At 40.3% G+C, this 12,858-nt stretch overlaps 1 protein-coding gene and 1 non-coding gene across 4 annotated transcripts in view; both read right to left on the bottom strand.

Moving 5' to 3' along the window:
- NUP85 (nucleoporin 85) overlaps window positions 1-9,195 on the bottom strand; it is a 31,172-nt gene extending 21,977 nt beyond the window's left edge. For 2 of the 3 annotated variants that reach the window (XM_069481703.1, XM_069481702.1), the window contains exons 1-3: window positions 9,081-9,195; window positions 3,309-3,402; window positions 1,156-1,318 (exon numbers count right to left, since the gene is read on the bottom strand). In XM_069481703.1, the coding sequence (XP_069337804.1) occupies window positions 1,156-1,318; window positions 3,309-3,402; window positions 9,081-9,113 (290 nt within the window). In that variant the 5' untranslated portion in view covers window positions 9,114-9,195. The remainder of the gene's footprint in view (window positions 1-1,155; window positions 1,319-3,308; window positions 3,403-9,080) is intronic. The other variant, XM_069481704.1, reaches the window with a different exon arrangement.
- LOC138392731 (U6 spliceosomal RNA) lies at window positions 2,865-2,967 on the bottom strand. The gene has a single exon (XR_011235014.1). It is a non-coding gene; the product is annotated as a U6 spliceosomal RNA (small nuclear RNA).
- Window positions 9,196-12,858: the final 3,663 nt, after the last annotated feature.

Below are 12,858 nucleotides of genomic sequence, written 5' to 3'. Positions count from 1 at the left end.
AGATTTTGATTTCGATGATCTGTGGTGGGGCCCAGAATCTGTGGTGAACAGGTACCACCCTGATATTGATACAGTTAAATCATGAACCACAATTCAAAAATCCTAAACTATAAATAGTACAATAGTTTTCTGTCTCTTGCCAAATAAGGTCTCAAAAGTTTTTTGGTGTTTTGGGAGATTTTTGGTTTGTTTTTCCAGACATGGTCTCACTCTGTTGCCCAGCCTGGAGTGCAGTGCTATCATCATGGCTAGGTGCCACCTCAAACTCCTGTGCTCATGAGATCCTCAACGCCTCCCGAGTAGCTGGGACTACAGGAATGTCCCACCAACCCCAGCTAAATTTTTTTTTTTTTTTTTTTTTGTAGAGATGAGGTCTTGCTATTGCCCAGGCTGGTGTTTTGTTTTTTACTTTTTTTTTTTTTTTTTTAAGACAAGGTCTTGCTCTGCTGCCCAGGCTAGAATGCAGTGGTGAAATCATAGTTCACTGTAACCTCAAATTCCTGGGCTCAAGCAATCCTCTTGCCTCAGCCTCCCAAGCAGCCAGGACTACAAGCATTCACCCCCTTAGCCCACTAATTTTTTTAACTTTTTATAGAGACAGGGCCTTGCTATGTTGCTCAGGATGGTCAAAAGTAATTCTTTAAAGATAAAACAAAACTTTCATTTCTATATTAGTTTCAAAAACCCAACAATGGGACCTCATTCAATGACTCTCATCTGGCATGGTGGCTCACAGTTGTAATCCCAGCACTTTGGGAGGCTGAGGCAGGAGGATTGCCTGAGCCCAGGAGTTGGAGGCTATAGTGAGCTATGATTTTCCCACTGCACTCCAGCCTGGGTGACAGAGCCAGACTGTGTCTTACAAAAAAAAATGATTCTCATGTGCTTGTTTGGCCTAAATTTTCTTCTTGGAGGGTAAATGAAGTAGGAATATCAACAAAGTTTATCAAGCCAGCCAATCAACAGCATTTGTGCATTCCCTCTAAGATTTCCCAGCCCTAGTGATGTTCACTGCCCAGTACTGAGGCCAAAAACGAGAACCAGGAGTCCTTATTTCTCTAGGCAACCCATCCAATGCACAAAAGGACAAGAATGCATTTCATTTAGTTTTTCAGTTTAGTTGTGGGCTTCAGAACCTATCAGCAGCTGACTTACTGTGCTTTTCTGGATTTTCCAGTCAATTCTTCTTCAATTCTCTGTAGGCCCACAAAGATTCCATGGGATTCATTGAAGAGTTTTCTCAAAATTTGAGAGTAAACATCTACATCCTTCCGGATGATATAAATAAAGGGGCAGTTTGGCACCATCTCTGGCTTTTCTGAAACAAAACAGGAAAAAAAATTTTAACACCTATCATCATCCCCAAAAGAGAATCCACACTAAAAATTTTAATTGAGCATCTGATTACAAAAGCTTTAGCTTCTTTGTTACTGATTTCACTTATTAAAAAAATAAGGTGATATGGATGATCATTTATCCACACATGAATTTTTAAAACATACATGTTAGGCCCGACGCAGTGGCTCACGCCTGTAATCCTAGCACTCTGGGAGGCCGAGGCAGGTGGATTGTTTTAGCTCAGGAGTTCAAGACCAGCCTGAGCAAGAGCGAGACGACATCTCTACTAAAAATAGAAAGAAATTAAATGGACAACTAAAAATGTATATAGAAAAAAAAAAAATTAGCCGGGCATGGTGGTGCATGCCTATAGTCCCAGCTACTCGGGAGGCTGAGGCAGGAGGATTGCTTGAGCTCAGGAGTTTGAGGTCGCTATAAGCTAGGCTGACACCACGGCACTCTGTCTCAAAAAAAAAAAAAAAAAAAGCTTATTCTCAGCCTTTATTCCTCAGCCCACTATGACATTTTGGGGCTTTTGCCTCCACCAACTGAAATATACTGGAAAAAAGAAAGCTCACTTAATATTAGCCTATGAAAAACTCCATAAATAAGGTAAAGCTAAAGTTTTACATACAACTTCAAAGTCAAGCAAATATTTTTATATTATTTTACACTATCATTGCCCCAAAACAAAGTATCAAAAATTGATTATAATAGTTTCTCAAATAGGTTGTGACTGATGTTCAAAAGCGTGTCTTAAATATGATTTCTATAGGTATAAGCAAACAAAGAGTTTCCAACAATCTAGGACAATCTAGAAATGTTGATAAACTTTCCCATTCAATATGAAAAGAGACTATTTGTATACATTCATAAAAGATTCTCTCCTGAGCAACAGCCCTTCAGCAGATTCTATCGCTCTGCCAAGATTGGGATCTTCAATACCCATAAGGATTTAGCAACAGAAGGGACAATTTTTGACTATAAAATCTAGGAAACCACATCACTTAAAAATTATATAAACTGTACACGATATAATTTGCCAAAATTATAAGACTTTCATTAGCTCAATCTTCTCCTTATAAAAAGGAAAACTAAGCCAGGCACAGTGGCTCATGCCTGTCATCTCAGCACTTTGGGAGGCCAAAGTGGGAAGACAACTTGAGGCCAGGAGTTCAACACAATGAGACCTTGTCTCTACAAAAAATAAATAAATTAGCCAGATGTGGTAGCATGTACTTGTAGTCCTAGCTAATTGGGAAGCTGAGGCTGAAGGATCATTTGAGCCCAGGAGTTCAGGGTTACGGTGACCTATGATTGTACCACTGTACTCCTGCCTGGGTAACAGAGCAAAACCCTGTCTTTAAAAAAAAGAAAAAACTTTCACATTTGCATAATGAAGCTGTCACAGATTTGCAGGAAAATCGCTTCAACATTTCCTGAGATTTCTCTCTTGAGAAAAGAAAGCAACACAAACATGTAGATTTCAGGGTAGATTTTTTTGGTCTTTCTTAATGTTTTATTGTATTTATTTTTTAAACATGAATTTGCATGTCATCCTTGCACAGGGACCATGCTAATCTTCTATGTATCATTCCAACTATCGTTCAGAAAATTCACACTGTGAATATAAAAGTGACAGCCACAGCACCTGCAGTTTTGTGAGGAGCTGCCATGAAGGGAATTTGGTCACTCAGACAAGAAAAAAGGAGGAAAAAGCTTGAAGTGCTTAAATATGAAGAAAACCTTTCTTTAATACCAGGAAGACCACTGTTATCTTTTTTTCTTGGGCTCAACATCTTCGAGTTCTCATAAATCAATGAAAATATAAAACAGCTAAAGTTTCAAAAATGAAAATGGGGCAAAATAAGTTCAATCACTTTTTGCTTCAGCTAGTCAAATCTAAGGTAATAAAGAGAAAAACAACCAAATGTGCCAAGATTGATAATCTGGAAGAAAAATAAACCTACCTTTTTTGTTGAAGGAGGTTTCACACACCAGCATCTCCCCTGGACCCCAGTCAAAACACATTTGCTTCTTCTTGGAATTCACACCTGGAATCAACTAGTAAAAAATAAGGCACAGAAACTGTTATTCTTACTGAAGACTTTGTTTATCAAGCCTTCCATTGACTTGCAAGTACAACATATCCTGTTGTCTTAGGTTCTTGGAAACTGCTACTTCAAGGAAAACATACAGCAGGTCCTCCGATAACACTGTTTCCTTCAAGTCGTTTCATTATAACATTGATGAGAAAAATTGGTTTCTCATAACAATAAGATGAAATAAAAAAAAAATAAAATAAAAATTAAAAAAATAAAAAAAATAAAAAATAAAAAGAAAAATTGGTTTCGTTTTAAGCTTAAAGTCCTAGTTTCCACAAACCTATCCACCTTAAGTAAGGACTTACTTGCACTGCATAATTCTAGAAATCAGTGGTCATGGAAGTTAAGTATACTCTACATACACAGGTGTATGTGGTTGAAATCTGCCCAGTCTGTCAGACCATCCACAGTCCCTGAATAAGCAAATGAGCTTTGCTGGGCTCCTCAACCCAACTTGCCATCCCTCGAGTGTTGGTGAAGAGGAAAGCTACAAAGCTACTCACTAATCAATTCTTTTTTTTTTTTTTTTTTTTTTTGGAGACAGAGTCTCGCTCTGTCCCTCCTGCTAAAGTGCAGTGGAGTCATTTACAGCTCACTGCAACCACAAACTCCTGCGTTCAAGCAGTCCTCATGTCTGGGTCATTTTTTTTTTTTTTTTTTTGGTAGAAATGGGGTCTTAAACTTCTGGTCTCAAGCTATCCTCCCATCTCCGCCTCCCAAAGTGCTAGGATTATAGGAGTGAGCCACCACACCCAGCCTAATTTTTCTATTTTTTTTTTTAGAGATAAGGTCTCACAATATTGCCCAGGCTGGTCTTGAACTCCTGGCTTCAAGTGATCCTCCTGCTTCAGCTTCCCAAAATGCTGGGATTACAAAAGTGAGCCACCACACCCAGCCCCTAATCAATTCTTATATTGTAATTTAGTGATCAGAAGTTCAGAAAAAGAGAAGTTAAAAACTTTAAAAAGATTAGCTATGATGGCGTCACCATACTCCAGCCTGGGCCACAGAGACCCATCTAAAAAAAAAAATTGGGGCTGGGCTTCTGTGCCATCTCTGTGATGGTGACACTAAGTTTTTCTCTCAAACTCAGACCAATCCCTTTGAGCCTCAGCTTCACACTAATCCACATATCTATAGGTAATCTAACCTACAGAGATGTATCTATAACATCAGGAGCCAAAAAAGAGTTCTTGATGCCCATCCTCATCCCCAAACCTCAATGCGCACTGGCACTAGAACAAAGCCTTCTCCAACTGTTAGGAGCAATCCTGGATTCTTCTCTTTCCCTAACCACCTATGCCCAATCTATCAGTAAACCCTGTTCTACTCTGAAATAAGCCTGAATCTAACCACTTATCCCTCTACCTGTCTAATCCAAGCCATCATCAACTCCCACCTGGACCACTGCACCAGCATTTCTCAGTGCCTGAATGATTCTCTCATATAGTTATTAACTGCCCTGTAATTAGATGAAAGTTCACAAGGCAGGAGACTTTACGATTCTCATTTGCTGCCTAAAACAGAACCTGGCACACAGCAGCACTCCATAAATATTTTTTGGCAGACAATGAATTTGGCTGGCAAGTCTCGTTTCAAGACAAGTGTATTTAGTCCTTAGGAAGACCTAATGAAGTCATTTAACTACAAAGCAACGTTTATTGAACCTTTTTATGTGCTAGGCTCTAGGAAAACAACAACGCGTACTACAGTCTTTGCTCTCCAGAAGCTAGCAGTCTTTTGAAGACCAATAAATAGGTAGTCAGAAAAATAGGGAAATGCTAAGCCAAAGGTATATACAGACACATAGTTCAGGCAAAAGGAAAGTGTTACACACAAGGGCACTGGAGCAACGGACCATCCATATGTAAAAAATGAACTTCATACCATATATAAAAATTAACTAAAAGTTAATCACAGACACAATGTAGCAATACCTATAATACTTGAAGAAAGCATAACAGAAAATCTTTCTATATGTTAAGTGAGAGAAGCCAGCCATAAAAGTCCACATATTGTATTATTCCATGCATGTGAAAGTCTAGAATGTGGAAATCTATAGAGATAGAGAGTACATTAGTGGCTGCTTAGGGGGGTGGTAGAGTGTTTGAGGACCAGGGAGTGATATATGAAGAGCACAGATTTTCTTGAGGTGATGAAAACTATTTAAATTAGACTGTGGTGACGTTTGGACATAACTGTGACTATACTAATAACCACTGAATTGTATACTTTCTATGGGTGAATTGTATGATATGTGAATGATATTTCAATAAAGCTGCTAAAAAAAAAAGAAAAAAAGAAAATCTTTCTGACCTTAAAGTAAGCAAAGATAGGACATAAAAAGCACAAACTATAGAAGACAAAATTTATAAATTGGACTTCATTAACATTAAAAACTTCTGTTCTGCAAATGATAGTTAAGAAAACAAAAAGGCAAGCCACAAACTGGGAGAAAATATCTGCAAAACATATTTGATAAAGGACTTGTATCTGGAATGTATAAAGAACTCTTACAAAAAAAAAGAAAAAAGAACTCTTACAATCCAATAATAAAACCACCAACCTGATAACAAAATGGGCAAAAGATTTTAATGCACTTCACAGAGAAGATATACAAATGACATATAAGATATACAAATGACACACAAAAAGATTCTCAATATCTTTCATCACCAGGGAAATACAAATCAAACTGATAATGACCTACCACTATATACCCACTATAAGGGCTAAAATTAGACCGACCATACCAAGAGGTGGTGAAGATGTGGAATAACTGGAACACTCATACTTTGCTGACGCAAAAAAATAATATAACCACTTCAGAAAACTGATAGTTTCTTTTAGATAAATACGTATTGGGAGGAGGAAGTGGGGGAGGAGGGGGAGAAGGGGGGAGGAGGGGGCAAGAGGGAGAGGGGGAGGGGGAGGAGGGGGCAGCAGTGGCACCAAAACCAAGCTTGTGGAAGAATGTCCATAGTAGCCTTATTTACAGTAGACAAAACTGGAAACAATCCAGGTGCCTATCAGCAAAAGGATAGCTGTAAAAACCGTCATATATTCATACAATGCATTAATACTCAACAATAAAAAGGAACAACCTACTGATTCATATTACAACATAGATGAATCTTGAAAACAGGCTGAGTTGTTGGAAGACAAAAAAAAGATAGAGATTTTATCAAAGTTCAAAAATAGAGAAAAGTAACCTAAGGTGATAAAGTCAGAAAGCAGTTGAGGGGTGGGAAATGATTGAAAAGGTGTCTGGGCTTTCATGGGTGCTTGAACCACATGAAATTATATGCATGAGTATTTCTGGGAAGAGAACTTACATTTAAGAGTCCTTTAACCAAAAGAATAAGACCACTGATCTAGAAGAATTCTCAAAATCATTCTACTGTCTTTAAATCTATGCTTAAATATCCTTGAATCTGCTAATTTGTAACTTGCCTTCCTTCATGTGCCTTGATTAAGCAGCAGCAGGTACCTGAAAAGCAGACACAACTGCTATGAAAGATAAACTTGCAATATTTCAGATTATTCATCAATCTCTTTAGAATGTGATTAGAGTAGGCTAAAGAGCAAATTTAAACTCAGATACAACTGAATTAGAACTTGCAGAGTTGAAGTTCAAACTCTAGACAATGGAGTTCTATCAAGATAATTGCGCCCCAGTAAGGCTCTGTGCACAATACCAACCAGTTTCCTACCTGGCCTTCCTAACACAATGTGAGCTAGGTTATCACAAGCACATCACTACTGGGGGGTAAAAAATCAGTTTAGAGCATCTTCATCCCCTTTGTAAACACAAGGCTCAGTATCAAAGTAGTAGCAATCCAGGGTTGGAGAGAGTACTGGAAAGGTTGCCCCATCCAAAGATTCTGTCATAAGTGGAAGAGGAAAAGGCAAGATGACATATAGTTTGAAAAAAGTTCAAGTGATTCTTTTTTATTTTTTAGACAGGGTCTGGATCTGCTGTCCAGCCTGGAGTACAGTGGCTTGATCATAGCTCACTGCATCCTTGAACTCCTGGGCTCAAGAGATCCTCCTGCCTCAGCCTCCCCAAGTAGCTAGGACTACAGAAGCTGGCCAACACGCCTAGCTAATTTTTTTTTTTTTAATGGAGACAGGTCTCCTTACGTTGCCCAGGCTGGCCTTTTTAACTCCTGGCCTCAAGCGATCTTCGTCCCAAAGTGCTGGGATCACAGGCATGAGCCACCATGCCTGTCCTCTCTAATTCTTTTTCTCACAAACAATGACATATTCCTTGATGGACATTTAACTATTTAAAGTACTTCATATATGTATATGTATTTAACAGTTAAACATTCCACAATAGTAAACTTATAGAGAATTACAAACTTACATCAACTGCTACTTAAGATCTCACATCTCATTTTGTCTAGTTAGCTTTGAAATGAGCCCTATTTTCAATTTTTTTTTTTTTTTTTTTTTTTTTTTTTGAGACAGAGTCTCACTCTGTTGCCCCGGCTAGAGTGAGTGCCGTGGCGTCAGCCTAGCTCACAGCAACCTCAAACTCCTGGGCTCAAGCGATCCTACTGCCTCAGCCTCTCCAGTAGCTGGGACTACAGGCATGCACCACCATGCCCGGCTAATTTTTTTTTTTCTATATATATTTTTAGCTGTCCATATAATTTCTTTCTATTTTTAGTAGAGATGGGGTCTCGCTCTTGCTCAGGCTGGTCTTGAACTCCTGAGCTCAAACGATCCGCCCACCTCGGCCTCCCAGAGTGCTAGGATTACAGGCGTGAGCCACCGCGCCCGGCCTATTTTCAATTTTTTGTTTTTGTCATAGACTGGCTTTACAATGTGATGGTTTCTAGCTTAAAACTGCAGGCACCTTAACCTTCTAAAAAGCAAAAACACAAGTTCAGGTAACTTACAGTTTAGTGGGACCTACAGGTTACCAAGAGCTAAGAAATGCAGAACTCTGAAAGCCTATAATGGGCAGATATTTGACCTAAAGTCAGGGAAGGCTCCCCTGATAAAGAGGCTGTTATAGCTTGTATTTGCAAAACGTGCAGGAGATAAACCAAAGAGAAAAGATTAGAGCACTCCAGGCAGCGGAAACACTAGGCATTGCGTATCTAAAGCCCATGAATGTTATAAACATCACAGATCATCCACATTCGGCATACTTTCTTGAAAGTTCAACAGAATTGAACCCAGAGCAATAAAAATGAGAATAGTCTCCTGAGAGAATAAATACGTTTAATAAACCTCGAGCTACACAAGCAAAAGCCAAGCTCACGGTGCTGGTTGGTATAGTTAGAAGGAAAAAAGCCCCAATTCCTCTGCTTGGTCTGAGCCTTTTCGAATGCCCTAGAGGAAAATCGAGGAAGCAGAAAGGTCGGAAAGACAAAGGAGGGGACGGGATGGAGAGGGGTCTCTGAAACCAGGGTTCGTGAGTACACAAAGGAACAGAAACCTAGCGACCACTACGGCCCAAACGCGGGCACCCAGTAATGATGAGACCTCCTAACAGTGGCAGCTGAGCCGCTGGAAAGGGACCGGCGCCTCGCGGTTGGCAGGGAGGTAGACAAGCCTGAGGTGATGAAACAGACACAGTCCTAGAACCGCGAGGGCAAGCTAGCCTGTTCGGGGCGCCCTTACGGTGACTGTCGGCTCGCCATCGAGCTCCTCCATAGCTCCGCACCACAGCCGCCTGGAACTCGCCGGGCTGCCAATGCTTCCCCCTCAGGCCTCCCGCTCAGAGCCCGCTGCGAGAGAGGACCCTGCCTGGGCGCCGCCTGCAGCGCCTGCAGGCCCAAATCCCGAAACGCTGCAGGGACTTCTCTCAGCCACGACCCACCCTTCCGCGGCCGTCGACCCGTGTCCCTCTTTCCTGGCCTCGACAGCACATTGGGGAAAACAGCTCCAGGGGCAACCTGCCCTCACGGTAACCATCTCACCAGATCAGGCGGCGCCGAGGACAGCCCCGCGCCGGACAGGGGGAAGGCCCCCGGAGGCAGCGGAAGTGGCTGGAGGGGCGCGGGGTGCCCGAGGCGGTGCGGGTGCGCCTACCAGAGCTGGGGCGGCTGTGTTAGGGCTGGAGTCCCGCTCGGGGCCAGTCTAGGTCTCCAGTGAGCCCGCGACCTCTCCCAACCTCTGGCTGTCCTCGCCTTTCCACGGTCTCCACTTTTGTGTCGTCGCAGCCGTTTCTCCGAACAACGATGGTCCAACGGTTTTGTGTTAGAAAGCAGGTGCCGCCACTCCCACCCCAAAACCCACGAGAGACACGCGGACAAAAATTGATGCAGCTGAAACAACTGTGAAATTGAGACAGCTGGGCTTGCCTAATTGAACACAAATACCGGTTTTTTTTATCTTTCCGAAGAAAAGCAGAACAAAGCACTCATCAGTGAATCCCTGGCCTTGTTATAGAAAAGTCAAAAGTGCTCTAGTAATTTAAAGGAGTTAAATTGCGTTTTGAATAGCATATAATACACCAAGTAAGAATAGTACTGGTTGGTTATACATTTTATAAGCAACTTTTTTTGTGTTTTTGTTTGGGTTTTTTTTTTTTTTTTTTGAGACAGGGTCTCACTTTGTCGCCTGGGCTAGAGTGTAGTGGTGCAGTGATAGCTCACTGCAACCTCAAACTCTTGGGCTCATGCTGTCCTCCTGCCTCAGCCCCCGAGCTGGGACTACAGGCACGAGCCACCACGCCCCGGCTAATTTTTTTTTTTTTTGGTAGCGTTGAGTGTCTCGCTATTTTGCCCAGGCTGGCCTTGAACTCCTGGCCTCAAGCCATGCTCCAGCCTTGGCCTCCCAAAGTACTAGGATTACACGCATGCACCCAGCCCAAATAAGCATCTATTTGAACAAACCGAAGATAATTCATAATTTAAAATAAGTGTTAACGGGGGGGGGGGGGAGGAGGGCGGGGGAGGGCAATATACGTAACCTAAACTTTTGAGCCCCCACAATATGCTGAAATAAGAATAAAAAAAGTAATAATAAAATAAGTGTTAGAAAACAATGCCTGAAAATGTAACAGCTTTTATTTAGGGGAAAACTTTGATCTGAAAACAAGACAAACCTGTCAATGTCTTACCTGGGGAAAAGACTTCTTTCCCTGAGATTATTCTGAATGATCTATTTGAATTGGTGGAAATAAGGTGATGTGGAGTGATTAGGAAAACCCTGTCACCTAAGAATTTGTTTTTCTGAAGCAAAAATTGTCAAGGAAAGGAAGAAAAATCCTATGGCTATCACAATTTCATCCAAATCCCCGTCCCTGAAGTCAGCAATCTGTAGGATGAAATTTAGTGTAGTTTTGCACAAAACACAACTGTTCTATCATCTACGTCTTACTGCATCTTCCAGATGTTTAACAGTGTTATTAAGTGTCTCTGACACCAATAATGTGGCTATGAAGTATGAGAAGTTGCACATTTATTTCCATTTTCTAAGGGGTAAAAAGAGGCCTAACAGTTTTCACAGTAAACTAAACATTCATTAGCAGATAAATCAAAAATTTTAAAGTAGTTGTTATAAAATGTTCACCTTTTTTGTCTTCATAATTGCACTTCCAGTAAATGAGATTTTTAAAAAATGATTAACAAAAAAGGACAAGTGAATAAAAAAAGGAAGTGTCTCATGATTTAGACATGATTTAGTAAAATTTTGTGAAAAAAGTTCTCAATTTTGTAAAAAGTAAAAGGCATCTATAGATATTTATGTAGAAGAAAGACTGGCAGGAATAAGTATTATTACTCTTAAAATTAGAAAAAGTTATCTTTTTTTTTTTTGAGACAGAGTCTTGCTCTGTCACCACAGGTAGAGTGCAGTGGCATGATCATAGCTCACTGCAACCTCCAGCTCCTGGGCTCAAGGGATCCTCCTGCCTCAGCTTCCTGAGTAGCTGGGACTACAGGTGCATACCATGACACCCAGCAAATTTTTCTGTTTTTTGTAGAGATGGGGGTCTTGCTATTGCTCAGACTGGTCTCAGGCAATCCTCCCACCTCAGCTTCCCAGACTGCTAGGATTACAGGCATGAGCCACCAAGCGCAGAAAAAGTTATCTTTTAATTATCTTTACCAAGAAATTTTAAATTTAACAGTAAACCATAAATTGTATATTTCTACAATTATGTGAAGAGGTTTACATATGGATAAAGATGAGAAATTAATGTTCTCTGACAGTTCCCATTGCTACAAAGAAAAGAAAAAGATTAGAAATTAAAATGAGAAATAAGTGTTGTTTTAGGATTATGGGATGTGGGTGAATTTAATATTTTGATTCTTCTAGAAATATTTTACTAGCTGAGTGAGTTGGCTTGTGTCTTAATCCCAGGTACTCAGGAGACTCAGGCAAGAGGATCAGTTGAGCCCAGGAATTCCAGACCGGCCTGGGCAACATAAGAAGACCCCATCTCAAAACAAAAGCAAAAATAAAAAAGTATTTTACTGATAAATGTTTCAAATATATATAGATATTAATACCTATATATAGATAGTAATACATACATGCTTATATACACAAATGTACATATATACGTGTATATGAATTTAAAAACCTGCTTTATAGGTCTAGTAATGTATATCTGGCCACATAAGAATTTAAGCTGAGAAGTAGAATTATAAATGTGACAAATTTATTATTGGAGGAGTGAAAGCTGCTGTGGTTCTCAAACTTCAGTAAACCTCATAATTACCCAGAGGGCTTGTTAAATCACTGATTCCTGGGACCTATCCCCAGAGCTTCCAATACTGTAGGTCTGGAATGGTGCCTGGTTATTTGAATTTCTAACCAGTTGCCAAGTGAAGTTGCTGACCAGGGGACCACCATTTGAGAACCATCTTTCCAACCCAACTCTGTCTTCCCTACCTCCGAGTGACAGTAATCAATCATAAAGAGGAGCTTGAAGAATATAGAGAATATCTACATTGGGTACAACTCTACAATATACAGCTTTGTTCATTTTGTTTCTGTTCATGTTATGAAACAAACAGCCTCAGGTCACCAGGCCTCATTGCCAATGCCCTGCTTGAATCCAGCAGTGGACAGAAAGGTAAGATTTGAGCACTGATGGAGTCAGAAGAACTTGAAATTGTCATACCAATGTCAAGGCTGCATAACTGACAGGCATTTGAGAACCCTTATTTAGGCATTTTTGGCATTCTAATGAAAAGTAGTACAAAAAGTAACTACTGCATCAGTTAGTCAGTAAACATTTATTGATCATTGGCTCTCAGGAGTTTATTTGCTGAGACTGTAAAAACGAAACGTGATATACCTGCACACAAAAAGCTTACAAGACTATTCTGTAAGTTATGTTTGTGCAATATGTATATCAATAGTCAGTGGGTATAAAGTGCTGTCTAATATGTATATCAATATTCAGTGAATGGGCTGGGTACAGTGGCTCACGCCTGTAATCCTA

This window comes from Eulemur rufifrons, chromosome 9, assembly GCF_041146395.1.
Source record: "Eulemur rufifrons isolate Redbay chromosome 9, OSU_ERuf_1, whole genome shotgun sequence".
Lineage (NCBI taxonomy): Eukaryota > Metazoa > Chordata > Mammalia > Primates > Lemuridae > Eulemur > Eulemur rufifrons.
This window is presented reverse-complemented; position numbering and strand designations above follow the sequence as displayed.